Source organism: Nicotiana tabacum, chromosome 11, assembly GCF_000715075.1.
Source record: "Nicotiana tabacum cultivar K326 chromosome 11, ASM71507v2, whole genome shotgun sequence".
Classification (NCBI taxonomy): domain Eukaryota; kingdom Viridiplantae; phylum Streptophyta; class Magnoliopsida; order Solanales; family Solanaceae; genus Nicotiana; species Nicotiana tabacum.
In genome coordinates, this window is record NC_134090.1 from 152,810,941 (window position 1) to 152,836,518 (window position 25,578).

At 39.2% G+C, this 25,578-nt stretch overlaps 2 protein-coding genes across 2 annotated transcripts; both read left to right on the top strand.

Moving 5' to 3' along the window:
* Positions 1-7,660: 7,660 nt before the first annotated feature.
* On the top strand, positions 7,661-8,813 carry LOC107812670 (uncharacterized). Its single transcript, XM_075224486.1, has 2 exons — positions 7,661-7,668; positions 7,988-8,813. Exons 1-2 carry the CDS (start codon positions 7,661-7,663, stop codon positions 8,811-8,813), a joined length of 834 nt encoding a protein of 277 aa, XP_075080587.1.
* Positions 8,814-9,078: 265 nt separating this feature from the next.
* On the top strand, positions 9,079-9,966 carry LOC107812669 (uncharacterized). Its single transcript, XM_016637818.1, has one exon. The coding sequence runs from the start codon at positions 9,079-9,081 to the stop codon at positions 9,964-9,966; it is 888 nt and encodes a 295-aa protein (XP_016493304.1).
* The last annotated feature ends 15,612 nt before the right edge of the window (positions 9,967-25,578 follow it).

Genomic DNA, 25,578 nt, shown 5'->3' on the forward strand with positions numbered 1-25,578 from the left:
CAGACATATGGTTGATGGACTCGGCTTGTAGCTATCATATGTGTCCCAACAGGGACTGGTTCATGGAATTTCAAGAAGGAGAATATGGAGTCATCCACACAGCGGATAACAGCCCTCTTACCTCATATGGCATTGGTTCAATACGATTAAGGAACCATGATGGAATGATCAGAACATTGATAGATGTTCGATATGTACCGGATTTGAAGAAGAATCTCATCTCTGTGGGAGCCCTAGAATCAAAAGGGTTCAAAATCATTGCAGAAAATGGAGTGATGAGAGTATGCTCCGGTGCACTAGTGGTAATGAAGGCTAATCGGAAGAATAATAATATGTACCGCTATCGTGGCAGTACAGTTATTGGGACAGCGACAGTAACATCCAGTGACGACAAAGAGGCAGAAGCAACCAAGCTATGGCACATGCGCTTGGGACATGCTGGAGGAAAAACCTTGAAAACTCTATCAGATCAAGGATTGTTAAAAGGAGTAAAGGCTTGCAACTTGGAGTTTTGTGAGCATTGTGTCAAAGGGAAACAGACAAGGGTTAAATTTGGTACAGCGATCCATAATACTAAAGGCATTTTGGATTATGTACACTCTGATGTTTGGGGTCCTTCCAAAACACCTTCATTGGGTGGGAAGCACTATTTTGTAACCTTTGTTGATGATTTTTCTCGAAGAGTGTGGGTGTATACAATGAAAAACAAAGATGAAGTGCTGGGAATTTTTCTCAAATGGAAGACGATGGTGGAGAATCAAACAGGCAGGAGGATCAAGTGTATTCGCACAGACAATGGAGGTGAATACAAAAATGATCATTTCAATAAGGTCTGTGAAAATGATGGCATCGTCCGACACTTCACTGTTAGACATACACCACAACAGAATGGAGTGGCAGAACGTATGAACCGGACCTTGCTGGAGAAGGTACGGTGTATGTTGTCCAATGCTGGCTTGGGCAAAGAATTTTGGGCTGAGGCAATTACATATGCATGTCACCTCATTAATCGTCTACCATCTGCTGCTATTGATGGCAAAACACCATTTGAAAAATGGTACGGAAAACCTGCTGTAGATTATAACTCTTTGCACGTATTTGGCTCAACTGCATATTATCATGTGACGGAGTCAAAATTGGATCCAAGGGCAAAGAAGGCTATTTTTATGGGAATTACTTCTGGAGTCAAAGGATATCGCTTATGGTGCCCTATGACAAAGAAAGTAATATTCAGCAGAGATGTTACCTTTGATGAATTTGCTATGGTAAATAAGGTAACAGAAGATACCAAACAAAATGAAGGTGCTTCTAAGCAGGTGGAGTTTGAGGGAAAATTTATTTTTCCTACACAAGAAGCAGAGGAGGAAACAAATGAAGATTACCCTCTGGAAGGAGAGCCAGTAGAGGAGATTCCAACTCAGGAATCTCAACAACAACTTGAATCAATAGCAACCAGCAGGCCAAAAAGAACAATAACGAAACCTGTTCGTCTCATAGAGACGGTTGCTTGTGCAACCTCAATTGTAGCTGATGATGTTCCTACTACTTATAAAGACGCTGTCCAAAGTTCAGAAGAAGATAAGTGGAGGATTGCCATGAATGATGAAATACAGTCCCTTCATCAGAATCATACATGGAGATTGGCCAATCTCCCGAAGGGAAAGAAAGCAATTGGGTGCAAATGGGTATTTGCAAAGAAGGAAGGATTTCCTAACCAAGTAGATGTTCGCTACAAAGCAAGACTGGTGGCCAAAGGATATGCTCAAAAGGAGGGAATTGATTACAATGAAGTGTTTTCTCCAGTTGTAAAACATTCCTCCATTAGAATTATGTTGGCTTTGGTAGCACAATTGGATTTGGAACTAGTTCAGATGGATGTAAAAACTGCGTTTTTACATGGAAACTTGGAGGAGGAAATCTACATGACTCAGCCAGAAGGATTCAAAGTTGCTGGAAAAGAAAATATGGTGTGCAAACTTGAAAAATCGTTGTACGGATTGAAACAATCTTCTAGACAATGGTACAAGCGATTTGACGAGTTTATGTTGCGGCAAGGGTACAAGAGAAGCAAATACGATCATTGTGTGTATTTGCACAAGCTTAAAGATGGTTCCTTTGTATATCTTCTCCTATATGTTGATGATATGTTGATAGCTTCCAAGAATTCGGAAGAAATTGATAAGTTGAAGATTCAACTGAAGAAGGAGTTCGAGATGAAGGATTTGGGTGAGGCAAAGAAAATTCTTGGCATGGAGATAATTAGAGATAGACGTTCAAAGAAACTCTGTTTATCTCAAAAGGAATATTTGAAGAGAGTACTTCAACGTTTTGGCATAGATGACAAGACTAAGCCAGTTAGTACTCCACTTGCTTCCCATTTTAAGCTATGTACTACTATGTCGCCAATGGATGAAGCTGAACGAGAGTATATGTCAAAGGTACCATACGCAAATGTTGTTGGTAGCTTGATGTATGCAATGGTTTGCACAAGGCCTGACATTTCACAAGCTGTTGGAGTTATTAGCAGATATATGCACAATCCAGGGAAGGAGCATTGGCAAGCTGTGAAGTGGATTCTACGGTATATTCATAATACTGTAGATGTCGGGTTAGTTTTTGAGCAGGAAGACAATCAGTTTGTAGTTGGATATTGTGACTCAGATTTTGCGGGTGATATGGACAAACGAAGATCAACTACTGGTTATGTGTTTACTTTTGCAAAGGCACCAGTTAGTTGGAAGTCTACTTTGCAGTCAACAGTTGCTTTGTCTACAACAGAGGCAGAGTACATGGCTATTACAGATGCTGTGAAAGAGGCAATTTGGCTTCAAGGATTGCTAAAGGAGCTTGGTGTTGAACAAAAAGGTATCACAATTTTTTGTGATAGTCAAAGTGCTATTCAATTAGCGAAGAACCAAGTTTATCATGCAAGGACGAAGCACATTGATGTTCGGTATCATTTCGTACGAGAAATCATAGAAGAAGGTAGAGTCACGGTGAAGAAAATTCATACTACAGAGAATCCTGCTGATATGCTGACAAAGGTGGTGACTGCGGTCAAGTTTCAACATTGTTTGGATTTGATCAACATTGTTGAACACTGAAGATTGAAGATGAAGACACAACCAAAATTTGTTATTGAGAGAGAATTGAAAATGTGGAATTTTGCCAATGTGGAGATTTGTTGAAGTTTGGCAAAATGCCAAAGTCCCACATTGGTTGGGAGTTAAGTTTGGGGGGATTTTTCCCCTATAAAAGAAGGCCTAATGTTTAGGATTGAAACACACCTCTCATTTGCCTTCTCATCTGTTTAAGGCATTTGTATCTTCTCTCTTTAGTATTATTTCACTTGTATTTTTGGAGTGGAATAAAATATTTGGTTGTGTCCGAGGAGTAGGCAAAATTAGCCGAACCTCGTAAATTCTGGTGTTCCCTTTATTATTGCTTTATTGTCTTATTTATTGTTTGGTGGTTGTCATAATTTTTGGTATAGTAGTTGTGACTTATTCACACTCTATACATTTGGCTTCCGCAACAAAAACCTTAACTCTGCGTGTCAGTGTATGCTAACACTCCTTAAATCTTGTAGTATTTTGAGTTTACTAAAGTAGAAACTCGGTGTCAAAAATATTTTGGAATGAATTGCCACAAGAATCATTAACCGAAAATGGACATGCTTTTTGGATTTCAATTTGACTTCTCTCATCTGTGATCAAAAGTAAAACCATCACGCTTGTCACATGGGCAAAGTTCCAAACTATATTTTGAAAAGGCAAAATACACAGTTTACCCATTAACCTTACACTCAAATCCCCGTTACACACCTTTCCTCCACGGGCAATCTTTTACACACCCAACCTTTGCAGAGTTGGGTGTAAAACACACCTTCTTTGATCAAGACCTAGCATGTGTAAAACACCAAGATAGAAGCGCGCCTACCAGCTAAAATACTGTCTAAATACTTATTTAATTTCACGTGTCAGCAAATCCCTCATCTTCCCCACCCTCCCTCTATCTCTATCTTGTTTTTTCGCCGGCCAACCTCTACCTCCAGCCCTTCTCTTCTTTTTTCATCCTTTTTTTTCTAAACCTTTATTTGTTCAGAACTCTTTGTCCCTTCTTCACTTTCCTCATCAACACCACCACACGCCATTTTCCTCCATTGAAGCATCTTTTTTTACTTTTTTTTGTTTAAGTGTAACTGATATTTTAGATTTGAAATACTCTCGCCTTACTATTAGAATTATTTAGTTGGGATTTATGCTGTTGATTTGGAACTCAAATGGGTTCTTGAAATTGAGAAAAAATTTACAAGCTTAGAGTATAGCAATCCAAATTATAAGGGGCTTATACTCGTTCTTTTCTTCTCTCTTTTTGTTTGAATATGAAATTATTGTTTCTATGGTGGTGGATTTGGGTGAGAAGGAGTCTGAGATCTTTTGCTCGAAAATGGTGGGTGGGTGGTTGTTATGTTTTTTGTGGCAGCCATGAATTTTTAAAATGGAATGAAAATTTATTGTTTTTGGGTGAAAATGGAAGTTTTTTTTTTGTGTTTATCACTTTGAAGGTTGAAAATACAAGGTTTCTGGCTTTGCTTTGACAGGATTTTCCAACGACTAAGATGAAGAAGATGGAGTATCGTTTTTAAGTATTTTCCTTTTATTTTAAATTGATGACACGTGTCAGAATCTTATTGGTGCGTGGTATACACTTGTTGAGAAAAGGTGGTCAAATACTAAAGTGGTGTGTATTAGACACACTTTTAAAAGGTTGAGTGTGTAATATTATTTTCCCCCATAGAAAACGTGTAACAGGGATTTAGTAGATAGTTCAGGTGTCAATTTATGTATTTAGCCTTTTGAAAATTGTCCAAATAAGAAAGCATGTTGCAACCGAATTTAACACAAAGTGAAAAAGTGAGAAGTATTAGAAATTAATGCTAATATATAAGTGGTATATTGAGGAGAAAAACATATAGAAATATAGTAGTTGGTGAGTGATAAAAAAAAGGTTTATTAATCCAAGTTTACATGAAAATGTAAAATCAATCGCATATATTAACCAGTGCTAGCATATTGTCATGGGGCATTTGCATCTATACTCGCTTTTGGGTCAAGATTTAACTTGTGACCGCTTTGCAAAAAAAAAATTGCAAGCGTACCAGCTTTTTCGTGTAAATTCAGCATACGGGGCTGAAGTAGCAAAGACAATCTCGCAAAACTTCAACATTCTAGTAGACGGACCTGAAGTAGCAAGTGTGCTGAAGTTTTTTGTTTGTAATTGCTGAACTTAAGCATAGTAGCTGAAGTTTTATTCTCTATTTGCTGAAGCTTTTATTTGTAATTGCACTAAATAAGCTGAAGTTTTTTTGTCCTGGATTCATTAGTTTTGTCATTAAGCATTTTCAAAAACTTCAGCAGAAGATGTTGAAGTTATTTAATTCATTTATAAAAACTTCAGCACTAAATAAGCTGAAGTTTTTTTTGTCCTGGATAAGCTTTTTCAAAAACTTCAGCAGAAGATGCTGAAGTTATTTAGTTCATTTGTAAAAACTTCAGCACTAAAAGCTGAAGTTTTTTGTCCTGGATTCATTAGTTTTGTCATAAAACTTTTTCAAAAACTTCAGCGGAAGATGCTAAAGTTATTTAGCTCATTTGTAAAAACTTCAGCACTATATAAGTTGAAGTTTTTGAAAAAGCTTTCTAACATACTAGATAAATAATCAGATTGTGTAATTATTTATAAGCTTTCTAACTTACATAATTATTTATAATTTATTTTTAAATAATCTGATAAACATATTTATGGCAATCATTCCATGAACTGAAGTTTCAGCACCAACAGCAGCAGGAAGAGGAGGAGGAGGAGAAGGAGAAGGAGAAGGAGAAGAATGAGTAGGAGGAGGAGCATGAGGAGGAGAAAGAGAAGAAGGAGAAGGAGCAGAAGCAGGAGGAGGAGCATGAGGAGGAGGAGGAGGAGGGGGAGGAGTAAAAAGGGGGCTGAAGTTGTTTAAAAAGTGGATACAAGTTTAAAAAAAATTAAAAATAGGTATATGTTAAATGGGGGCGACCAAATAGGGCGCCCCGTGCAATTTTTACTATTGTCATGTTGTTAATAGTACAAACTATAGTTGAAAATTGTCAAGTAAGACAAACTTTTACAATAAGGTGCAAAAATCTCAGTTTCTTAAACATTTAATTGGTCCATTAATAATACTGGTTATCCCATGATACAATAGTCCGACATCAAGTATTCAAAATAAGCTTTAGACGAGATGTTAAGTCTTGATTTCCAACATATTATTACTTTACTTTAACGAACGAAAATATTTTTTTTAAGTCTATTTGTATAAATGTATTTTGCTTTTTCATTAGACTCTCTGATATATCAGTATAGAAGAGAAAAAAAAAGTCCAAATACATCAGCAGCCCCTTAAAGTTATCCTCACTTTTCACTTACATAAGAAAAGATAAAATATTTTTCAAAACTCTTTTTCAACAATTCCTATCTCAATCAGGGGCGGACCCACGTGTAAGGTCCTGGGTGTTGCAGCACCCACTGACTCCGACGAGGACTTGGTATACTAATATAGAAATTTTATGAAAACTGATATAATATATTAGCAAGCACCCATTAACTAAAAAGTCTAATGGGTGCTTTGGTTTGGAGTCTGAAGTTTGGCCGTTTGGAAACCTTGACGTCGCGAGATCAAATCCAGTTGGCAGCGTTTTTTGTTTTTTTGATTGTTTTCTATTTCAAAAAATAACACTTTTCCTTATTAAATGATCGTTGACTTCCTTGTTTGCTTGTTTATTACGCACTTGCCTTCTTTTACTTTCTTTTTCCCCATTTTTAATTTTTTTTATTTCCCCTTGTTTACTAATTAGATGAGGAAAAGGAGAAAAAGAAACCTCCACTGGTTAAAATATCGGTAGGCTTTCAAAAGCTACCAAACCAAAATATTAAAACAGCTCTCGGGCATCGCCTTCTCTAGTTCTTCTTGTAGGTTTCGCAATTCGCAGGTTACAAAGTGAACAACAAGTTTTCTTGACCTCCCTATCTCAAAATTAAAACACAAGGAACAAGGTAATAAGATTTGGTATTTTGATTTAAGCTAGAGATTTTGGGTATAAATAGCAATATTCTATCGAAGATATTGGGTTTTACAAATCACAATTCTTATTATCTATGCTTTGTAAAATAAATTCAGTAATTTTTTTTTATGAATACACCCACTGATTGTAATTATTTTGTGGAAAATAAACAATAGTTATGTTTACTTGTCAAAAAGTGAAAAATAAATTTATCTCTATTTCTGACTTAATTTCAAAACTGATTTTCTCGGGGATAAATGTAGGTTATTAGCATCAGTTTGTGCGATTGGTGAATATATCCTCATTGGCTCGTTGCTTCAAAAATTTATAAGTTTTCATCTTATCTTCCGAAAGGATAAATATTTCTAATATTTTTAGTGATAAAGAAGTGTGATCAATTTCCGGTGCAATGTGGTCAAATATGTTGTTATTGCTTTATTATTTGTATTGTTATAGAGGGGCATGAGTTCCCTAATAGGATTTAGTTGAATTATAATTGAATTATAGTTGAATTTTAAATTGAATCTTATTCTGTAGGAATATTTCATCAAGCTTTGTGAATTGAGATGGATAGGTTTGTCACAAGAACGAATATTGGGCAACCAAGTTCTAGTTCTACTAATCCATCTATTGCTTCAGCCATAGCTCCGGAAATTTAGAGGGACACATTTCTTTCTGATCTTGATTTAGAATCTCTCAACGCTGATCCGGGAGATAGAAAGCCTATTACAGAATACAACCCTATATACGTGATGAAGTTAGAAGACATTGTATTCAAAAAAAGCCTTGTCAGCTTGCGAATCATGATTTTCCTAAAACTAAGTTTGGGAAGATAATGCGTCAGTTTTGTCCTGTTGGTTTAAGGGTCAACATTCTAAGTGGTTGGAATACAGTATATCAAAAGATGCTGCATATTGTTTGTGTTGTTACTTGTTCAAAAATGAACATGAAAGTCATGGAAATACGGGAGATGCTTTTACAAAAAATGGCTTTAAAGCTTGGAACAAGGCTATTGAAAGATTTAAAGCTCATGTTGGAGAAGTAAATAGCATCTATAACAAGTGTTTCAATAGGATGATTGATTTAATGAATCAATCACAATCAATTCGCACTTATTTTGACAAACAATCCGAGAAAGAAAAAAGTGAGTCTCGACGTCGCTTAAGTGCTTCAATCGATGTGGCAAGATTTCTTTTGAGACGAGGTTTGCCATTTCGTGGGCATGATGAGAGTCAATCTTCTACAAATAGAGGTATTTTTCTTGAGCTTTTGCAATGGTATGGGGATATTGATCGGGATGTTGGAAGCATTATATTAGAAAATGCTCCAAGAAATGAAATGATGTGTTCTCCAAGTATTCAAAAAGATATTGTTGATGCTTGTGCTAAAGAAACAGTCAAAGCTATCATTGAAGACATGAATGGGGATTTTTTCAGGATACTAGTTGATGAATCAAAAGATATATCACACAAGGAGCAAATGGCACTTGTTTTGAGATATGTTAACAAAGAAGGCGAAGTCATAGAGAGATTTGTTGGTATTGTTCATGTTAGTAATACATCGGCTATGTCATTAAAAAAGGCAATCTGCTCTTTTCTTTCTAATCACTCATTAAGTCTAACGCAAATACGTGGGCAAGGTTATGATGGGGCTAGTAACATGCAGGGAGGGCTAAATGGTGTTAAGACTTTAATTTTGAATGAGTCTCTATCAGCATAATGCATTCACTGTTTTACCCACCAATTGCAATTAACACTTGTGGCTCTTGCAAAGAAGCATTCAGATGTAGATGACTTTTTTTGTATAGTTACTAATGTCTTAAATATTGTTGGAGCATCTTTTAAGCGCAGGGATTTGCTTCGAGAACATCAAGCTGAAAAGTTAGAAGAGTTGCTCAAATCAGGTGAAGTGCATATTGGACGAGGTAAATCAAGATCGTGGGCTTCAACGACCAGGTGATACTCGTTGGGGTTCTCATTATAAGATGTTGGATAACCTTATTGTCCTATTTCCATCGATTATTCATGTTCTTGAATTTACTGCACGTGAGTGTCCAAACTATGCTGACAGAATTGTTGCTGAAAGTCTTATGGGTAAGATTAAGGAATTTGATTTTGCTTTTATGTTGCACTTGATGTTAAATGTTTTAACAATGACAAATGAGTTGAGTTGTGCGTTACAAAGGATGGATCAAGATATTGTCAATGCTATGGGACTCCTTGCTCTTACAAAGCAACTATTACAAACGATGAGGAAGAGTGGATTTGGATATTTAATGGAAGATGTCTCTTCTTTTTGTGATAAACATGATATAATGATTCCAAATATGGACGCTCGCTACTTTCCTGGGAAGTCGAAGCGTAGGGCTCTTGATGTTACATATTCTTATCATTTGCATGTCGATATTTTTTATGCTGTTATAGATTTGCATTTTCAAGAGCTTAATCGTTGCTTTGATGCTGTGAGTAATGACTTACTCCTCGGTATGGCTAGCTTAAATCCCGTTAATTCATTTGGTAATTTTGATAAGAACAGAATAATGAAGTTGGCCGAATATTATCCGAATGAGTTTGATAGCAGCCAGCTTCGAGATCTCAGTTGTCAGCTTGATAGTTTTATACTTTATGCATGTGGTGTTGACAAGAGGTTCTTCGGCTTGAAGGGAATTAGTGATCTTGCTAAAGTGTTGATTAAGTCAGATCTGCATCAAACTTGGCCACTTGTTTATTTGCTAATCAAGTTGACTCTCATTCTTCCTGTTGCCACAGCTTCTGTAGAACGAGCTTTCTCATCCATGAACTATATCAAAAGTGAACTTCGTAACAGCATCAATGACAAATTTTTAAATAGTTGTTTAGTTTGCTATGTATAGCGTAAGATATTTGCAAGTGTTAGCAATGACGCTATTATTCATCGTTTTCAACATATGAAAAGTCGTCGAGTACAGTTGTGAGTTGTGACTAGGGAAGTCCTTTTTTTGTAATGATAACATATTAACATTATTATCTGACTCGTGGCTAGAAGTCATTTTTGATAATGACAATAGTAATCATGTTTTCTCATTAATTTTTTTCATTGCCCCGTTCGAATAAATTACGCTTATATGATTGATAGCACCTTTATATTAAAAGAAAGTGAGCACCCACGACCTTAAAATTCTGGATCCGCCACTGGTGCCATTTAGACACCCACGCCTCTGAGACCTTCACTTCTAACCGCTTCTGCGGAACGACGACCGCTCATGCGGCTCCGCACCTGCGGCCCTAGCCTCGCAGGTGCTGTTACACTAGCAACCAGCAACTTCAGCCTTCTCCAAAATTCTAATTTCGATCTGTTAACCACCCGGAATTCACCCGAGGCCCCCGGGACCCCAACCAGTCCCAAAACACATTACGAACTTGCTCGAGGGCTCAAATCATATCAAATAACGTTAAAATCACGAATCGACCTCCAATCCAAGCTTTATGAACTTTAGAACTGCAAGCTTCTACTTTCGATGTTTGAACCTAGCAAATCACGTCCGATTGACCTCAAATTTTGCACACAAGTCATATTCAACATTACAGACCTACTTCAACTTTCGGAATCGAATTTCGACCCCGATATCAAAATGTCCACTTCCGGTCAAACTTCTCAAAAACCTTCAAATTTCTATCTTTAGCCAAATGACTCCAAAACGACCCACGGACCTCCGAATTCACTTCTGATCGCGCTCCTAACTCCAGAATCACCATACGGAGCCACTCCCAAACTCGGAATCCCACACGGACACTGATAACACCGAAATGCACTTCAACCCAAACTTATGGAATTTTTTCTAAAATGCTAACTTCCACAATATGTGCAAAAATGCTCTCGTGTCATCCGAAACCCGATCCGGGCATACGCCCAAGTCCCAAATCATCATACGAACCTGTTGGAACCCTCGAATCCCAATTCCAAGGTCGTTTACTAAAATCTCCGATCTTAGCTAATTCTTTCAACTTAAAGCTTCCGAAATGAGAATTCTCTTTCTAAATCAATTCCGAACTTCCCGAAGTTCAATTTCGACCACGCATGCAAGTCATAATACTTGAAATAAAGCTGTTCATGGCCCCAAACTGCTGAACGGCGTGCTAGAGCTCAAAACGACCGGTCGGGTCGTTACATTCTATCCAACTTAAACATACGTTCGTCCTCGAACGTGCTGAGAACTACACTAAAGTAGTCTGAAATCACTGTTTAACACCTCATGCACCTACCCGTGCCACCACAACTCAGTTGAGCACATTAGCTCGATCAATTCTAAAGATATTCTCTTTTATTTAAGCAAATAAGCCTTAGAGCCCAATTCCAACATCCTGAATTATATACCAGGCCTGTTTCCAACATACGCTCACCATATCAATAGCTACACGCAGCACTAAGACATGACTGCATACCTTAATCAGATTTGCACCTTGCACCACTTTAATCACAGGACCATAATAACATTCTCTGATCAAATTAGTCGAAATTCCACGAATCTGATGTTCCCAATGCACCTCATGATATATCTAAGTCTTGCTCTAACTCTTACAATACCGCCACAACAGAAGAGATGTGTAGAAATTCATAACCAACTGCCGAATCAACAATTCATTGGGTCTATACTCCTAATAGGAACCATCACCTCATCTTGAACCAAATAATGGTCTTTGGTCCTTAATATACTTCATATAATCAGATTGCAATGATCCTAAATCCAATGATCTCATCTCACCTACTACGAACTTCTTAGGCAATAAGCCATCCCGGACATGATCAAAAGTCTCATATGATGCCACCATGTGCCAATAGGCTACTAACTCGAACATGATATATAAATAAAATGAACTCTGAAAAGGAAATCCAATTACCCGGCTCGCGAATCATACATGCGATGCGGTCAACATAATTGAACAGACACCTCGCTCGCAAATCATACATGTGACGCGGGCACACCGCTAATATGATTTTTCCTCAGAAAAATAGGAAACAAAACACATAAAAATAGATACGGGGAACTGTAGTCAACATCACACTGTTGCAGTGCGCAACCCGATCCAAACAACATACCCATGGCGGCGTGCCACCCGATCCACACATAAAATTCACATAAGGAGATACACACCGAGCTAGATTGCTCATTACAACGAAATACCGAATGTCGGTCACAAGCACGCTAAGTGCATAATACCATCCCTGGGGAGACATATAGCGCCATAAGCTACAAAACTCAAGCACAATTGAGGTGCGATATACGATCTGAATCTCAAGAGCCATTCTGCTCATATAACGTCATCTCTACGCAGAACCTCAACACATAAGAAATTCACCAAGCCATCTCACGACTCACACGGCGCAATACATCATTACATGAAATAGCTGACGACGAAATAACACCCCGACTACTCCTCCATAAGGAGCGTATGGCTGAAATGAACACATCTGGCCTGATATAGATCCCATTCACATTTAAATCCATCCATAGACCTCAAGTTGATTCTGGTCGCACTGAACCAGGCTAATAACCTTTCAAAGGTCCATAATCACCCCCTTTTCTCAAAACACACAAGAACGACCATCATAACCGGAGTAATCCTCCACAATTTGCAACCCAATAAACTGTGTGCCCTACAGGCATCAATTCTCAATTTAACGTCATCACCACAATCTTCATACTTGATTTAACTCTTCAATAAATCAAATGACTACATGCCATACCTATACGACCTTCCCGTGGGGCACGCTCCCACAACCTTCTGTGATAGATAATAGGTCTGTACATCCAAACCACTGGCCGCACTAACGCTAAAAAGCGATCAAAATCCTTAATCAGGATGCAAAGCCTTTTTCACAAAACACCGATCTCAGGTGATGCTTAAGACAATACCAACTTACCTTAAACATCAAAACTCCTTTCCTGCTCATCCGAGCTCGTGACATCCTTATCAACACCGAACTGCAATTTTGATCCTCACTTCAAATTCCATACCACTTACTGTACCCAACATACCAATATACGATAGAACACGTTTTTCATCATAACTTTGGAACCACTAATAGATTAACACTTCATCATATAAAAACTTTTCACTTAACTCACTTCAGGAGAACCATAGCAACACACAGGTGAATTCTCATAATCGTAGAATATGCAAATCTTCAAGTAGTGGTCTAAACCACCATAGCTCTTCCGGGATCCGCCTACACATAACAGGTCATAACAGTGGAATACTTCTGAATAACGTTAATTATGGTGACCGGTGTCACACCTCCTTTTTCACTACCTACACCCCCGGAAGAAAGGCGTAAAGGAGTTTTTCCAATTAAAGGACAATCGGAACGGGATTTAATTATTAATTATTCAGAGTCGCCACTTGAGAGATTAATGGTGTACCAAGTCACCGGTTGAATCCCGAACCGAGGAAATTCATGACTCTGTTAATAGTCCGCGAACCAGAAATCCGAGTAAGGAATTCTGTTAACCCGGGAGAAGGTGTTAGGCATTCCCGAGCTCCGTGGTTCTAGCATGGTCGCTTAACTGTTGTATTTGATTTTATCTGATTTTAATACATGCTAGCTTATATGCCTTTTATTTAATTTTACACCGCTTTTATTATAATTATTTTTTAAAGAATTGCGACGTCATGAAAATGCGTTTTGAACCACGTCGCAATCAATGCACCCGTAGTTATCAACATATTTTGACTTCGTCGAGATTTGGATTTGAGTCGCATCAATGCGCACCCGAATTTTAAGAAGGTTATTTAATTAAATCATACCTAAAGATACTAACGTAGTGTTATTTTTGGGAAAAGCCATGAAGTTAGCTAAATGGCCATCCCAAATTCTAATTATTTCGATAATTATTTACTAAGGGCCCCACATTTATTTATTTTTGCGCAGTGAGGCTCGTCTCAATTTGTGAAACTCTTTTCTATCATTATTTATTTTTAAGAATTACGATGTCGCGAAAACGTGTTTCGAACCACGTCGCAATCAATGCACCTACGGTTATCGACACATTTCGGCTTCATCGAGATTTGGATTTGGGTCGCATCAATGCGCACCCGAGTTTAAGAAGGTTATTCAATTAAATCGAGCTCAAAGATTCTAATGTAATATGATTTTAAAGAGGACCATGGAATTTGCTAAATGGCCATTCCAATTTCTAATCATTTTTAGTAGCCCATTGTTGACAGTCCGCGCGTGTGATTTGTTCCGGCAAGGCTAGTAGCAATTCCGAAATAGCTACGATTTCCTACTTATTTGTATGCCTCTAAAAGACTAGTTAATTTAGAAATGGATTACAATGAAATAGACTAAGAACCAAATTTAAAGGAGAATTGGGTCTGCCTCATAGCCTTGGGGTGATCCGAGCGGCCCAACGAAGATAGGTTTATTTCCATTGCAACAATTAATAAAATATCCATGAATCCTTATACTGACCATGCATACCTTCATTTTAACAAAACCGTGAATTCTCAGAATCCCTAAACGATCTATCCTATACGTTGCCTACCAAGACCTGCTGTTTTTAATGAACTAAGTCAATTATGATTGAGTTTGCCTAATGATTTCCAACTGATTTCTATACCAATATACTTACCATAACTATGATTCACCTTCCATACAATTTCAGAATCTTAAAACAGAAGCAAACCTTCTACTACACTATGATGACAAAATACCAATAATTAAGCTAAATGTTATCAAACTTGCTCATGAATTCTCATGTTATGTACACAGGTCTAACTGCTACTGATGACTATTGAATTCACACAAACTTTCAAAGCAGACCAGGCCCATGCTCAAAGCTATTTTGACTGCCCAATTCAACAGTTCAAAATTACACACAATTCAACATGTAATTTACCCTACTGAACAAGTTTAACTATACACATATCTGCCAATTTATAACAGGAAACTATACTATTACTATCATTTAAAATACAGGCTGCTTTCAGTTGAATAACAGGCCCTGGAACATTTCATTTTTCAACTCCAACGAACATACGTCAGTGGGATTCAGGGAAATGTACCTGGAAATTGGAATACAAATAGAGAAAAGGTGAGGAATCAGGTACTTTGAACAACAACAGCAACAAACCCAGCAATGTTACACCACAGAAACACAGACAGATTACTTCGAAAATCAGAAATATAAGCTCATTCCCACATATTAGTTTAACACACCCCTGTCCCTCACAGCCGAAGTCCAAAAACGAGTAATGAGACTCTGAAATTGTTTCAAATCTTCATATTTGATGTTTTTATTCTCTGAATACCCTCAGAATTGAAATGCTAACTGAATAAAAATGAAAGCTCAAATTAAAACTTAGGGCTCAAGGCAGAAGATTGAGCTCCGACCCCCTTTCCCAAGGCATCTTATGCCCTTTTATAGGCAACCCCAAAGAGAATGGACTATGTTCTGATTTTCTAATTAGTCCCTCTCTATTTTCAATTTGGTCCCCCTATTTTTATCTTGCTAAACAAGTAACTGCAGTATAATTATTAAAACTTACACTTGAACCCCATTCTAGAAGGCCCTAAGGTATTCTTATACTCATACAATACCCATATTGCCCTTCCCTATACCTTGATATTACTTTTCCTATCAGAACTGCCCTTTTCCATACCTAGATTACCCCTGAAAGCCTTTCAAAATCACTGAACCTACCCTTATCCTTAACAACTATACCCAATACCCTAGCCCAGTCTGAAACTAACTAAAATTAATTAACTAGCAATCAGAAACTAACTAATCAGGCTGACTGAACCAATTCTGTTCAATTAACCAACTCAAACAAACTAAACAAAATTAAACTGAGCTTAAGCTACCACGATTAACATCAAATGAACGTAAAACTAATTCTTAAACCATGAACTTATAATAATTCAACCAAATAACAAGCTCAAAATCACCAGTAATAAACAGAACCTAAACTAACACAATTAAACCATAAAATTAATAGAACAAATAATGAAACAACGACTGCAAATAATATTCCAATCATGCAAGTGAAAGAAGCAGTAAAAAGAAAAGAAAAACTCACAAAGGCCTAAAGGATTCCGGCCAGTCATGAACATCTGAATCCTTTCAGATTTTTGACGCGTAACATCCCTAACCATGTGTCCTTACACGAGAACACATGGTTAAGGGTACTACGGTTCAAAATCAAAAGGATTTGATTTTAGGGTTTGGCCAGCAATTCTTAGATCTAAGATGTGGGTCGTTTCATGGTGATTTGAAAGAAAACAAACACGGATTAGTGTTGGGGAAGGGCTGGGGGTTGTAGGGTGTGATTTTGGGCTGATTCGGACAAACTGTCACCTGGCCGGAAAACTTCAAATCAAGATTCGAAGAGTTCCGGCCTTATTCGAGGCAAACCAACGGGTGCAATAGAAAGAGGAGGGTGAGGGGAGTCCGTGGTGTTAATTTTAGGGTGAACGGCATAGTTTGTGTTCACCGCCGGCAAGGATTTTTAGGGCGGCGCGGATTAGGGTTTGGGAGAAGGGGTGGGGTGAGGAAGACGATGGAAATGGGGGGTAGGGGGGACGGTTTGGACACTTATATACTGGAAACCTAGTTAGTTCCGGACCGTTGGATTGATGAGATCCAACGGTCCTGATCCAAGGACCCCGAAACGACGCCGTTTCATTTAAAGGGGGGGGGGGGGGCAGACCGGGTAGGGACTTGGGCTGGACTGAATCGGGGTGCTTTGAGGCATTTGGGCCAACGGAATACATGCAGAAATGGCCCAAATTTTAAGTCTCAAACAAGCTCACTTCCATTATATTTTTCATTTTTCTTTTTGCAATCTTGTATTTTTTGTATTTATTTTTCTGATTTTTACAAAGATACGAAATTAAAATAACAATTAAGCTAAAACCAATTAATGCCTAAAATTAACTTAATAACTATTTGCGACTGTTTCACAATTAAAATAATAAAAATGTTAAAGTAAACTATTTTTGTCATTTTCTTCATATCCTATTCTAAAACAAGTTAATCCCTAATTAATACTAAAGTATAAAATTAAATCCTAAGTGCAAAGAAAAAATGCGTATTTTTTTGTATTTTATAAAAATTAACACGCCCAAATAAAAATGCAACAATTATCAGAAGATGACACCAAAACGCACAAAAATTGTAAAAATACAGAAAAATTATTTTGTTTGGGATTTTGGGAATTATTCATATATAGGGCAAAAATCACGTGCTCACAGCTGCCCCTCTTTGCTCGGAAACGCGAAAGGTTTTCGGGCAAAGACAAGTGAGCAAATATGAGCGATTTTTGCCCGTTCGAAGATTCCGTGTGAAGCATTTTTTTTGAAAAGCTTGACTGCATCCTGCTTCGGAGGTTGCCTACATATCCTGGGCTAAATAGGAATCAGGTCAGTGTAGTTCGGGAGTGTCTGGTAGCTGGGACTACCAGGAACTGTGATTGCACTGCGCTTGTTGCTGTTACTGATGTTGTTGCTGCTTGCTGACCTCCCTTATTACATTGTGTCAAAGATAAAAGAAGCCAATCTAACTATGCTCTATTAATTGTAAAAATCCTATCTAAATTCTTCAAACTTGCTCTTGTACTTCCTTGTTGCCTTGTTGTCTTGTTCTTTCTTGTCGTCTCATTGTCTTGTGCTTTCTCGATAAAAGTCCATGTTGCTATTCCCTGGTTAGTTGAGATGTTATTCCCTCTCTCCCAACTACTGAACTTAAATAAACTCGAACTCGAATGTATTCCTCTGTTATTCAGGCGGGCTCCTGACTGCCGAACTTAAAATTGAAACTACTCCTCTATTATCCAGGCGGGCTCCTGACTTCGACTACTTAAAATATCTAACACCTCCATTTTTCAGGCGGGCTCCTGACTGCTGAAATTCAAAAGTGTGTCTCTATTCTCCAGGCGGACTCCTGACTTTTAAAATGTAACCTGTATGTTTCCGTCCTTCAGGCGGACTCCTGACTTCCCAAAACTTGAACTGTGTGTCTCCGTTCTCCAGGCGGACTCCTGATTGCTAAATTTGAAATTGAATGTCTCTATTCTCCAGGTGGACTCCTGGATTTTAAAATTTAAACTGTATGTCTCCGTTCTTCAGGCGGACTCCTGACATTAAACTTGAAAAGTATGTCTCTGTTCTCCAGGCGGACTCCTGACTTCAAACTTGAAAAGTACGTCTCTGTTCTCCAAGCGGACCCCTGACCACTTGCATTTATCCTAAACAAGCGAACTTTGCAACCAGATTATATTCCACTATGCCATTCATGATCATCTTGTATTTTAACCATGCCACACTTGCAATTTAAACTTGATTAATACCCGCTCTTCCCTCATGGCGAATTCTTCATGACAAACAATTTTCTGCCCCTGTTTCAATCACTGAAAATTTCGTTAGTTTTTTAAAAAAACGGTGGTTAGTTGATGGCATTCTTGCTGCATCGTCCTTCCATTGCCTTGCTTCGTATTGCCTGACATCCTCTGAATTGCCTGACTTTCCAACCGACTTCCATATTCCCCCAATTTCTGACCACCTGAATGCCTTTGTACCCATACTGTTGTCTCATCTTTCCGGCCCTTTTGCCTGAACCTTCATATTTCCCATAACATTTCCCAAATATTCTGCCGATGCAACTTCCGGCGACTTCCCCTATTCCATTTATATCATGTTGTTTTTCGACATGCTCTGACCACGTTGTGCTTTGCAATTCCAGAAGCTTGTAATGAGCTCTGAAGTCCCTTCTGTCTGCTTTGACCAAAACTAGCACTGGAATATCTCCGCTAGATAAAACCCTCAACAAAGAATGAAATGCGACGATTTTTGAGTTAAGGATAAGAAGAATCCACAACCAGATGACTATTTTTAAGAAGAGAAGGAAAAGAAACTTATCTGAGCGAGACAGCTGGTACCCATGGTCATGACATGCATTTTGGATTAATCGGCTCAATCTGTCCAAATAACCAGCTTTCAATTGCCATACTTTGTTGCTCAGAACTTCCATCAATTGTTTGAATTACCCAGACCTTACCCTTGTTTTCATGCGGTACCTCGAAACATTCTTCCACTCACAAACCTTTTGCCTTTTAACCATCTTCCAACTCATTTTCGCCTCAAGGTGCCCGCGAGGGTTTTCACCAATAAGACTCTCTCATTTATTTTTCTCTCATCTCCCATCACCTTACAGTGCCCGTGAGGGTTTTCACCGATAAGACTCTCTCATTTTTACTTTCGTTCTTTCTTGCTTGAACCAGAGTGTCGCCACTGATACGAATTACCGTCACCTGCTCGCCCTGGCATTTCTTAGAGATTGATCAAAAGGTCTTTCTTTGGACCGTAATGTAGGCTTTTGGATGGGGTTAGAAAGAGAGGTATAAAAGGCTCAAAACAATTCGAGTGGGTTCAAATTACAACTTTCGAAATCCAACTTTCATAACAATCACAATTTCTGCCCCAGTTTCTTGCTTGGGGATTTTTGGATTTTTGTTTTGGTATGACTGAACCTCAGAGAGGCTGCCTACGTATCCTTTCGGGATCAAGTCAAACGTAGTTCACTGTATTTAGCTTTTGTTGTTGTGATTTTCTTCCTTTCCTTTTCTTTCACTTTTCTTTCTTTTCCTTTTCTTCTTTTCTTTTCTTTTTTTTTTCTTTTTCTTTTTTTTTTCTTCTTCTTCTTCTTCTTTTTTTCCTTTCTTTTCTTTTCTTTCCTTCTTTTCTTTTCTTTCTATTCTTTTCTTTCTTTTCCTTTTGTTTTTTCTCTTCTTTCCTTTATGTTCGGAACCTGTGTTATTTGATAGTGCCGCTGATTTCGAAAGAGGTGTATGAAAAATAAGTAAGGCTCGAAGGGGATAACAAGGGATAAGAGTGTTTGGATAGCAGGACAAAATGCCTTCATCATTTCAATCTTTAAGATATGTCAAATACAAATAGATACATTCAGAAAATAAATAAATCATACATAATATCTCTTGATCGCATCGGAATTGATGGCCATTTCTACACATTTTCCTTCCACATCTGTCAAATACAATGCTCCGTTAGACAACACTCTGGTTACTACAAATGGTCCCTGCCAGTTTGGGGCAAATTTTCCTTTTGCCTCAGCCCAATGAAGCAAGATCCGCCTCAGTACTAATTGCCCGACTTCAAATTTCCTTGGACGTACTTTTTTGTTGTATGCTCTTGCCATTCTTCGTTGGTACAGTTGGCCATGACACACTGATGCCAATCTTTTCTCGTCGATCAAACTCAACTGCTCAAGACGGCTTTTCACCCATTCATCATCATCGATCTCAGCCTCTGCAATGATTCGCAGAGATGGGATTTCCACTTTTACGGGTATTACTGCCTCGGTACCATATACCAGTGAGTAAGGAGTCGCCCCCACCGAGGTACGAACGGTGGTGCGATATCCTAACAATGCAAAAGGCAATTTCTCGTGCCATTGTCTAGATCCTTCAACCATCTTCCGGAGTATTTTCTTTATATTCTTATTGGCTGCTTCAACCGCACCATTTGCCTTGGGACGGTACGGAGTAGAATGCCTGTGAGTAATCTTAAACTGCTCGCATGTCTCCTTCATCAAGTGACTATTAAGATTAGCCCCATTATCTGTGATGATTACTTTTGGGATCCCAAACCGACAGATGATATTTGCATGCACGAAGTCAACTACAGCCTTCTTGGTCACAGACTTGAACGTCTTAGCTTCCACCCATTTGGTAAAATAATCTATAGCTACCAAGATAAACCTGTGCCCATTTGATGCCGCTGGATCAATTGGCCCAATAACATCCATGCCCCACGCAACAAAAGGCCATGGTGCGGACATCGTATGTAATTCTGATGGTGGAGCATGAATCAAATCTCCATGTACTTGGCATTGATGACACTTACGCACAAAACCGATACAATCTCGTTCCATCGTGAGCCAATAATAACCTGCTCGGAGAATCTTCTTTGCTAGAACATACCCGCTCATATGCGGTCCACAAACTCCGGAATGCACCTCAGTCATGATAGTCGTGGCCTGCCGTGCATCTATACATCTCAACAAACCGAGATCTGGCGTTCTTTTGTACAGTACTCCTCCACTAAGGAAAAACCCACTTGCCAATCGCCGAATTGTTCTTTTCTGATCACCGGTGGCCTGCGTTGGGTATACTCCTGCTCTAATGTACTCTTTGATATCATAGAACCACGGCTCTCCATCGATTTCCTCTTCTATCACGTTACAGTAAGCATGCTGATCACGGACCTGAATCTGTAATGGATCAACATAAGCCTTATCTGGATGGTGCAACATTGACGCCAAAGTAGCCAAAGCGTCGGCAACCTCATTATGAATCCTTGGAATGTGCCTGAACTCTATGGCCTGAAAACGCTGGCAAAGCTCATGTAGACACTGTCGATACGGTATAAGCTTCAAGTCCCGTGTTTCCCATTCCCCTTGAATCTAGTGTACCAGTAGGTCCGAGTCACCCATGACCAAGACTTCCTGTACACCCATATCCACAGCTAATCTCAATCCCAATATACACGCCTCATATTCTGCCATGTTGTTTGTATAGTAGAAACGAAGACGAGCTGTAACAGGGTAATGCTGACCTGTTTCCGAAATAAGTACTGCTTCTATTCCCACGCCCTTCATGTTTGCAGCCCCATCAAAGAAAAGTTTCCATCCTGACTTCTCAGCTTGTTCCAATTCATCAATATGTATTACCTCTTCATCAGGAAAATAAGTTTTCAAAGGCTCATAATCTTCATCAACGGGGTTCTCCGCCAAGTGATCGGCTAATGTATGTGCTTTCATGGCAGTCCGTGTCACATATATAATGTCGAACTCTGTAAGTAAGATCTGCCACTTTGCAAGCCTTCCTGTAGGCATGGGTTTCTGAAAAATATACTTCAACGGGTCCAAGCGAGATATAAGGTAAGTGGTGTAAGATGACAAGTAATGTTTCAACTTCTGTGCTACCCAAGTTAGGGCACAACATGTCCTTTCCAGATGAGTATACTTGACCTCGTAAGATGTGAACTTCTTACTGAGATAGTAGATAGCCTACTCCTTTCTGCCCGTAACATCATGCTACCCCAGCACACAGCCGAATGAACTGTCCACAACTGTCAGATATAAAATCAAAGACCTCCCTGGTTCTGGCGGAACCAACACAGGTGGGTTTGACAAATACCCCTTTATTTTATCAAAAGCCTCCTGACATTCATCAGTCCATTTGACCGCGACATCTTTCTTTAACAATTTGAAAATTGGTTCACACGTTGCCGTGAGCTGAGCAATGAACCTGCTGATATAGTTCAGTCTTCCCAACAAACTCATCACCACGGTTTTGTTTCTTGGGGGTGGCAACTCCTGAATAGCTTTAATCTTTGACGGGTCTAATTCAATACCCCTCTGGCTGACTATAAACCCCAATAACTTCCCAGATGGCACCCCGAAAGCACATTTCGCAGGATTGAGCTTAAGATTGTACCTGCGAAGCCTTTGAAAGAATTTTCTCAAATCTCTGACATGGTCGGATTGCTGTCTAGACTTCATGATCACATCATCCACGTATACCTCGATTTCCTTATGTATCATATCGTGGAAGATGGTTGTCATGGCCCTCATATAAGTTGCCCCAGCATTTTTCAAACCAAAGGGCATGACCCGATAACAATATGTTCCCCACGGCGTGATGAATGCCGTCTTTTCTGTATCTTCCTTGTCCATTAGAATCTGATGATAACCCGCATAACAATCCACAAAAGAGCCAATATCATGTTTGGCACAATTGTCGATCAGTATATGGATGTTGGGCAATGGGAAATTATCTTTTGGACTTGCCTTGTTAAGGTCTCGATAATCGACGCACACCCTGGTCTTGCCATCTTTCTTTGGCACAGGCACGACATTAGCTAACCAAGTGGGGTACCGTGTAACCTGAATGACTTTTGCCTCAAACTGCTTGGTAATTTCTTCTTTGATCTTCACACTTATGTCCGTTTTGAATTTTCTCAACTTCTGCTTGATAGGAAGGAGTGCTGGATCAGTGGGCAATTTATGAACCACCAAATCGGTGCTTAGACCCGGCATATCATCATATGACCATGCAAAAACGTCTTTGTACTCATGCAATACTTTAATTATCTCCTCCTTGAGTTGCGGCTCCAAATGAACACTTATTTTAGTTTCCCGCACATTGTCTTGGTCCCCTAGATTAACTGCTTGTGTGTCATTTAGGTTAGGTTTGGGTTTTTCTTCAAAATGACTTAATTCTTTACTAATTTCCTCATAAGCTTCATCATTGTTACAATCCACCCCATCATCACACTCGATCTCTTGTATTATTACTTTTGAACTAGATTGGCTTTTAAAACTGGGCCGAAGATTCCTTATGCATGTCATGTCATTGATATCAGCATAAAAAGAACTGTACAAAGAAAAGAAAAGAAAATGGAAAGAGAATTAGTGACGAAGAAAATTGCATTTCATTAAACGTAAAGACAACAAGGTTTTACTCATCCAAACAGACGGAACATAGCAACTGGATTACAAACCCTAGAATAATCCAGGTGACAAAAAGGAAAACAAAACCCACTACCACGACTCCCTCCGAACTGGAAAAGGAGTAGCTTCCCAATTGTTGATGTTAGCATGTGGTCCGATGTACTGTATGTCTGCTCTGCTTGACCCTTCCCCGGCCTCAACCATGTTTACTTCAGCAAATACTTTCTCAAACACCTTATCCAAATTCCCCTCCGTCTCAATTAACGAACCTGACATCTTTGCCAATGGCTGTTTCTTAATACCCGGCCTGACGAAGGACCTGGACAATCGAGGAATTGGTTTAGGAAGCACCCAAGCTTTCTTCTTCAATTTACGAGCCTTTTTGACATCTGCCGCTGTTGGTTTGAACCCTATCCCGAAGGTGTCCAGATATTTGGGCAAAAACACGGGTTGAGTAATGCCCTGTAGTTCAATCCCCAAACCCTTCCCGGGCACGAACCCGTTATTCAGCATTTCTGACACTATTATGATGGTCGCAGCTGGCACCCTAGGACATGGCATGCTTTTACCCTCTGGCACCCTGCTCACCGGAACCGTGTCGAAGATCTGATACACCCATGGCCCCTTATCATCTTCGGTCTCTATAAAGGGTACAATGGCATCATTCATGGCGCATGTGGGATCTTCCCCATGTAACACAATTTCTTGTCTGTCCCACTCGAACTTGATCATTTGGTGCAATGTGGAGGGCACGGCTTTTGCCGCATAAATCCATGGTCGACCCAACAAAAGGTTATAGGATACTGCAGCATCCAACACCTGAAATTCTATCGTAAACTCGACTGGTCCAATAGTCAATTCAAGTACAATATCCCCTACCGTGTTTGTTCCCCCTCCGTCGAACCCTCGAACACAAATGCTATTTTTGCGGATTCTATCCTCATCAATCTTTAACTTGTTCAATGTGGATAACGTGCAAATATTAGTGCTTGACCCGTTATTGATTGGTGCCCGAGTAACCATTGAACCTTCACATTTGACCGTTAAATACAGAGCCATATTGTGTTCTGTGCCTTCCATAGGCAATTCATCATCAGAAAATGCTATCTTGTTCACTTCAAAGATCTTGTTGGCAATTGTCTCTAAATGCTTCACTGAAATTTTGTCAGGCACATGAGCCTCATTCAATATCTTCATTAAAGCTCGGCAGTGCTCATCAGAGTGAATTAATAACGACAACAACGAGATTTAAGCCGGTGTTCTTCTCAGTTGTTCAACAATGGAATAATCTTGTACTTTCATCTTTTTCAGAAACTCTTCTGCCTCTTCTTCCGTTACAGCTTTTTTAACTGGCACTGGATTGTCTTTTGCGCCCTTAGCCTTTCTCAACTCTTCGGGAGCGAAACAACGTCCCGACCGGGTTAGTCCTTGTGCTTCACAACTCTCTTCCTCAATTTCCTTTCCTTTGTATGTCACCACTACTTTGTCATATTTCCACGGTACGGCTTTGCTATCAACCATGGGTAACTGGACTACCGGTTTTATGACAACCGGTTCTACATAAGCTCCCTTCACAACCACCACGGGCGCTGATACTGACCCTGGTACCACTATCTTGACTGGTTCCTGCTTTTTCTCGGCCACAAACGGTCCCTTCCCCATTACTAACACTGGCTTGCCTTTTATTGCTTTTAACTGAACCACTGGCCTTGCACTCACTGTTTTTTCTTTGGCTTCCGTAGAACGAATCACCATAACCACATGCGAAGGTTTCTTAGGCTCTGCCCCCTTATGTATCAGTTCGATCATGTTGGCCTCATAATGCGCTGGTAACGGATTTTGATTGATGTTTGGGGCCTCTGGAGCCTGTACCTCAATACGGCGATTATCAATGAGCTCTTGTATTGCGTTTTTCAATTTCCAGCATTTTTTAATATCGTGCCCCGGCATCCCTGAGCAGTACTCGCAGCTAAC

Coding starts and splice junctions, on each gene's coding strand:
- LOC107812669 (XM_016637818.1), top strand. CDS start 9,079: ATGTTGGATAACCTTATTGTCCTATTTCCATCGATTATTCATGTTCTT.